Source organism: Mya arenaria, chromosome 14, assembly GCF_026914265.1.
Source record: "Mya arenaria isolate MELC-2E11 chromosome 14, ASM2691426v1".
NCBI lineage: Eukaryota > Metazoa > Mollusca > Bivalvia > Myida > Myidae > Mya > Mya arenaria.
In genome coordinates this window covers 37,317,273-37,322,962 of record NC_069135.1, presented here as the reverse complement: position 1 = coordinate 37,322,962, position 5,690 = coordinate 37,317,273, and the positions used below count along the sequence as shown (strand labels likewise).

The window sequence follows — 5,690 nt, the reverse complement described above, 5'->3', positions numbered from 1 at the left end:
AACTGTATCACAACGTTGGATTTACATCTAAATCGGACCTACTCGAATAAATGTGACAAGAAGGAATCAGTTGCGAGAATCTAAAAAAATGTCTTGAATACAAAGCATGTGGTCATTTTAAATGACCTCATCAGTGGATACAAATAATGAGTTCATAGTGTCATTTTGACATAAAGGGGGCGAGTTGGTCACGGTCACATAAGCAATTTGAAAAACTGCTTACATATGTTGTATATCCGAATTGTATGGTATAATATTCACTCCATAAGTCCACAATTTGTGAAATCAATTTCAAGCATGAATTTATTATCAATTGAATATCTTAACAAAGATAATAAAACACAAAATAACTATATATTGACGAGGTATAGTATCACTTAATCTTTGGACAAAAAATATTTAGTATGAAATAAACAAAATGTGTTCAAAATGAAAAAGCTTTTGCAAATTAGCATTGAACTGTCAACACCTTGGATGTTTGTACGATGTTTATAGCAATTTACCGGGCCATCTCTTAAGCTTTATCGTACAAGCTGGCTATATGTCTTAACAGGCCAGCTCTGGAGCCTTTTCTAATAAGGTGTATCTCTTAACAGGCCAACTTCGGAGCATCTTCGTCCAGGTTGAATTTCATACAAGGCCCACTCTGCAGCATTTTCGTACGGGGTGTATTTTAAACTAGTCCCACTCTAGAGCCTTTCCATACAGGGTGTTTTCAAACAAGGCCCACTCTGGAGCATTTTGTCAGTGTCTGTGACTTCGCGCGGATATAAGGTTGCGAAGAGCGTGCGCGGGCACTGAACTCTGGTACGGTATAAAATTGGCCAATATATCTAATATGTAAGTCGTTGTTTAAGTTTGCTGATTGCAAAGTTTCGGTGAAAGTTAACGTGAATGGGTCACTGTCAAACTAGATTGGAATGATGATTGGTACCCTGTTGAATACTAAAGGGTCATATTTTGCAATATATGCAACACAGAGTTATCCAATTTGATTTCAAACCTAAGTTGGAAGCATTAACTACATAATGTTTTGCTGAAGTATTGACTTATGTGTACTGACAAACATAACATAAGTTAATATCTCAGCAATTACATCAAATATTTCGAAGCCGAGTAAAAAGAATCATTATTTGCAATTTATATGTAAGAATGGTTAGAAACAGGTGTTTCTTAAAAGTTTAAATGCATACATCAAGCATTGGTTTAGAAATTGTTCGTATGCTTACAATCTTAAACCAGGTCGCGTTATATAGCTACAATATTTTCGTATAGTCGAGCCAAAATTGATATACTCGGCAGGTAGAGGATTTGATCATCGGTTTTCTCAGTCTGCAGACTGCAGAGACTTAATACTATACCACAGTAAGCAGGTAATGTCTTTACGTAACCTATAAACTGTGGCGGAGTTTGTCAACATTGCAGCGAAAATTCAATTCACCCGACCTCTCTCATTATCTCTCCTTCTCTCTCTCTCTCTCTCTCTCCTTCTCTCTCTCTCTCTCTCTCTCTCTCTCTCTCTCTCTCTCTCTCCATCTAAAACAGGTGATGGCAGCTTAAATACTGCTTAAGCCTGTTGTATTGAAAAATACCAATCAATAATTTATATAGCTTACAATTTACGTTGCTCTTATACATAAATGCATACAGGGTATTCAAACGAAGATTTTGTTTGCTTTCTTTAATGACCTTCGTTTCTGTCGGGGACTCGTAAGATACCGTCTCTTTAATTAGACTCAGACATACAGATATTAAATCATTCTGCATTTAAACAAATTTATCTTCCGGGTAGCAAATGGTTTACAATGTCTCACATATGTGCTTAAGTATGTTGATATAAAGTGAAATACAATCGATTTAAATCGACGCTGTATTCTCACAAAATGTTTTGTAAACATTTAAATGAAGTCTTTATTGTTTACACTACTTAAAAGACTAGATACTAGATACACTTCATGGCTCCCCGGAGGAACGGACATTGTGGGAAACATCAGTGATAAAATTGATCAATGGAAACCTTTGAAAAAAGTTAACTCCCCTGAAAATGTAAGCGAATTACTAAAACGCTTATTGACAGTTAAACGTGTGAAACTATAACATGACTTGCCAGATGTCGGGTAAAAAATCATTCCGGGTTTTTTAAACTCTGAATCCATTTTGCACTATTTATAAACGGGGAAACTCAGCTGAGACTTTGAGATTTTGGAACCACCTGGCGTCTAGTCCTTTTAATTGGACTATATCATGGTTTGTAAAATGCACTTTTACCGATATGTTTTTTTTTAAATTCTAAATAAAGCGTTCATGAGTGTTAAAACTAAGATACATACAGCTGAAACCCTTTAACAAATGTTGATATATGCTCAAATATTGTCAACGATCTCCTTAACAGTTGCTAAAGCAATTCAGCAAATGTCTGTAGCGTGTCTTGTTTTGTCTTGTGTGTGTTTGTTGTTTTTGTAATTATGTTTTTATCATATTTTACTTATTCAACCAATGTTACCATTGTTGCTTTTGAATATTTGTAATATATATATTTATATATATTTGTTGGCTTGAGCCGGTGGCCTTTAGCAAATAGATATTGAACTTGACTTGAACTTGACTGGTTGATTTTCAGCATAACGTGATGCTTTCAATGTATTTAATTAAGGTTGAAATATACAAAGTATGTTTGAGCTGCTGTGAACAAGATATCGGTTTTTATTTTTTTCTTAACTGTCCCAGCGTGGATTCTCTCCCAATCAAACAAGATCTTCTATATATGTTTTCATTTAATATTAATTAGCTTTGTAAACTGTTTTAGACTCTCGACTTAATATATAAATGCAATTTAGATGTCGATTGTAAATTATATTACTTTAATTTTAATATATTCGAAGTTTCGCTAGACTTTTTTATCGTGTTATATTGATATTTAATGTTTTAACTTCAGACGACTAGTTTAATACCACATTTTATTTGATTGTGTTTCATATTTTTAGTATGTCGTTCATTGTTTAAAAGCTGTCTTAGTATTTTAATGATAGTGATTGTAATTAGCTATAATAATAATTGTATTTATGAGTATATTAAAGGTGCGTTCATAGTATTACCGAGGAAATACAATTTTGGTGCCTAAGCATCGGCGAGTCCATTTAAAGAAGCAAGTGGAAAAATCAAAATCGATAAGAAAGTTCAGAAGGCAATATATTGTTATATTTTTATCGTTTTTTAACAGTTTCTCTTTGATATAAAAAAATACGAAATATCTACAAAAGTGTTCAATATATAAGCCATATAGATATGTCTGACCAACGTTATACGTTAGGCAAATGAAAAAAATACATCATTGTTAGATCGTCTGTTTTTGGAAGAAGAAAAGTCTAGGTATTTTGATGGTTTGAAGTCGTCTGTGTCGTACAACTTTGGCCATCGATCAAAAACCGTTCATGACATTTATATGAAACTCATTACACATGTAGCCAGCAGGAAATCAGCACATTTATTGCAATGCTTAAGTAGTTGTTTAGTTTTGCCCCTTTTTGAAAAAAATAACAAAAAATCGTCTCGCTATTTCGTGTTGCATTGTCTTTCAAAGCCAAATAAAATGTATTCTTCACACTTCGATTTCTCAGACTAATCGATCCATGTTTAAGACAATGTAATGTCCATACCACGGATGAAAACGTCACATTTAAACGATTTATTTGCAAAATTCACTATATGCAACCATTAAAACACAACAAGAATAACACTATCTGAAACACCTTTTGTCAGGGTGAATGTTACAATAATTAAAATAAAGACATAGAATGGTACACACACAGAACCACACGCACACACCAACACCCACACAAGCGGGTGTTGATATGCAGAGGCGCATGCTCGATTACAAGTAACTCCAATTGCCGTTCGAATTTCGTTTTTGTTTGCTAGAAGTAGGCATTCGTGGGAAAATGAACGCCTGATTGGTCATATTTCTAGCACAATACTGTACTATTGTCTTTATGTCCATCATATAAACAATGTTTTGCCTCGGTTAAAAGTATCCTATTCGAAAAGTGGATAATGCATTTAAAGTCGATTTAAAAGTAATAACTTACAATTAGGATAATTAAAAAAGTATTGATTAAACTTATTCATATTAAACAGTTCATGTTTACATTGTCTGACACACCAACATCAATGCTGTATTACCAAACGAGAAGTCTTTTGTTTCTGGTCACATGTGAAGCTATGGTGTTCGTGTGTTAAAGTGAACTAAAACGCTAAGTTAAATTTATAATAAGTAGTATATTACTATTTAGTTGAATTAAACACTAAGCAATTTAACTAATATAATACTATCGCACTATACAGTTTTTTTTGTCTAACATACGTGTTGAATTATGTGATTGATGCGCACATAAATTTAAACATATGAGTAATCATTTTTTGAAGGACAAAACCAGCGTTCGCTTCGGGTGCAAACAATCGGGGGTTCAAACCCCGGCCTCGTCAAACCAAAAGACGTTGAAATATGGTACCACCAGTAGCTCCCTTGCCTTATACCTGGTATTCATATTACTGTGAAATTGTGTACTCACTACTGGTTAAAAGCAGGAATGTTAAGCTAATGCAATACCAAATTGTGAACATCAGTGAATAACATAACATATTTACTTTTGGAAGTCGTTATGTCATTGACACAAGTGTCATATGACGTAACTATTACAACAGCTAAATGTTTAAATTATTAGTAAAGCCAGCGTTCATATGACTATACTCCTGCGATACACGTTTTGATAAAATGCGATATTTTATTTCCCCAGGCAGTTTTTCAAACTGTGCATCGTCGAAAAACTCACGAATTCGATAATTAGCCTTCATTCTTTCCACTCCTTCTTCAACAACCTCTGTGTAATTGTACTGAGCAGCAACCAATAAGATCGCAATGATCCGTTCTGGTTTAGCTTCTCTTATGTCAAGACCCATTATGTTTCTACACTGGTTGATCATGGACTCGTTTTGGTACTTCTCCGCGATTTCAACCACTTTCAACACGTTTTCAGCTGTAAGTAAAAGTGTATAGCTCTTTAATCAGCAGTAAAGTTTTACGAACAAACCAACAAGATGCAGCTCTCTTTGTAAGTCCCGACTAAAATAAGTTTTACATTGAAATTTAACACAATTTCTCATTCATTTAATCAGATTTTAAGCAAAAGGTCTAAAGCATTTGTGTGAAGTGGAACTTCGAGAAACATAATGGCGTGACAGCAAATATATCAAAAATACTGCATTGATAATAATATGATATTTTACAAAAAGGCATAAAAGAAAGTATATATTTTTTATCTTTAAGCATTTAACTATTAGCTGAAAATTACCTGTCGGTGGTTTTGATACCATCGGATCAGACCACTTTAAAAAGGCAATGAAATCGTCCACCTTGATATCCTCAATGTTTACGTTCTTATCCTTCTTTTCCTTCAAATCATGTTGAAACATGGCTTTAAACACGCGTGAAGATCTTGTTAAGACAAACTTCGAAAAAAAGACTGTTTTGTTATCTTCATTAGGAAACATCAATGTAACTTCGTCCTCCTCATCAAACTCCCCAGGGTTTTCGTACATTTTTTCTGATTCATTTATAGTTGTTTTTTCCGCCATAAATGCACTAAATCCGAGACTGTTTTACTCAAATACTTAAATGTTCTATTTAATGATGC

The 5,690-nt window shown here is 33.8% G+C and overlaps 1 protein-coding gene across 1 annotated transcript; it reads right to left on the bottom strand.

Moving 5' to 3' along the window:
- Positions 1-3,563: 3,563 nt before the first annotated feature.
- LOC128218420 (uncharacterized) lies at positions 3,564-5,690 on the bottom strand. The gene is made up of 2 exons (XM_052926085.1): positions 5,349-5,690; positions 3,564-5,033 (listed from the first exon to the last, which is right to left on the bottom strand). The coding sequence occupies exons 1-2, from the start codon at positions 5,629-5,631 to the stop codon at positions 4,702-4,704; spliced, it is 615 nt and encodes a 204-aa protein (XP_052782045.1). The 5' UTR covers positions 5,632-5,690; the 3' UTR covers positions 3,564-4,701.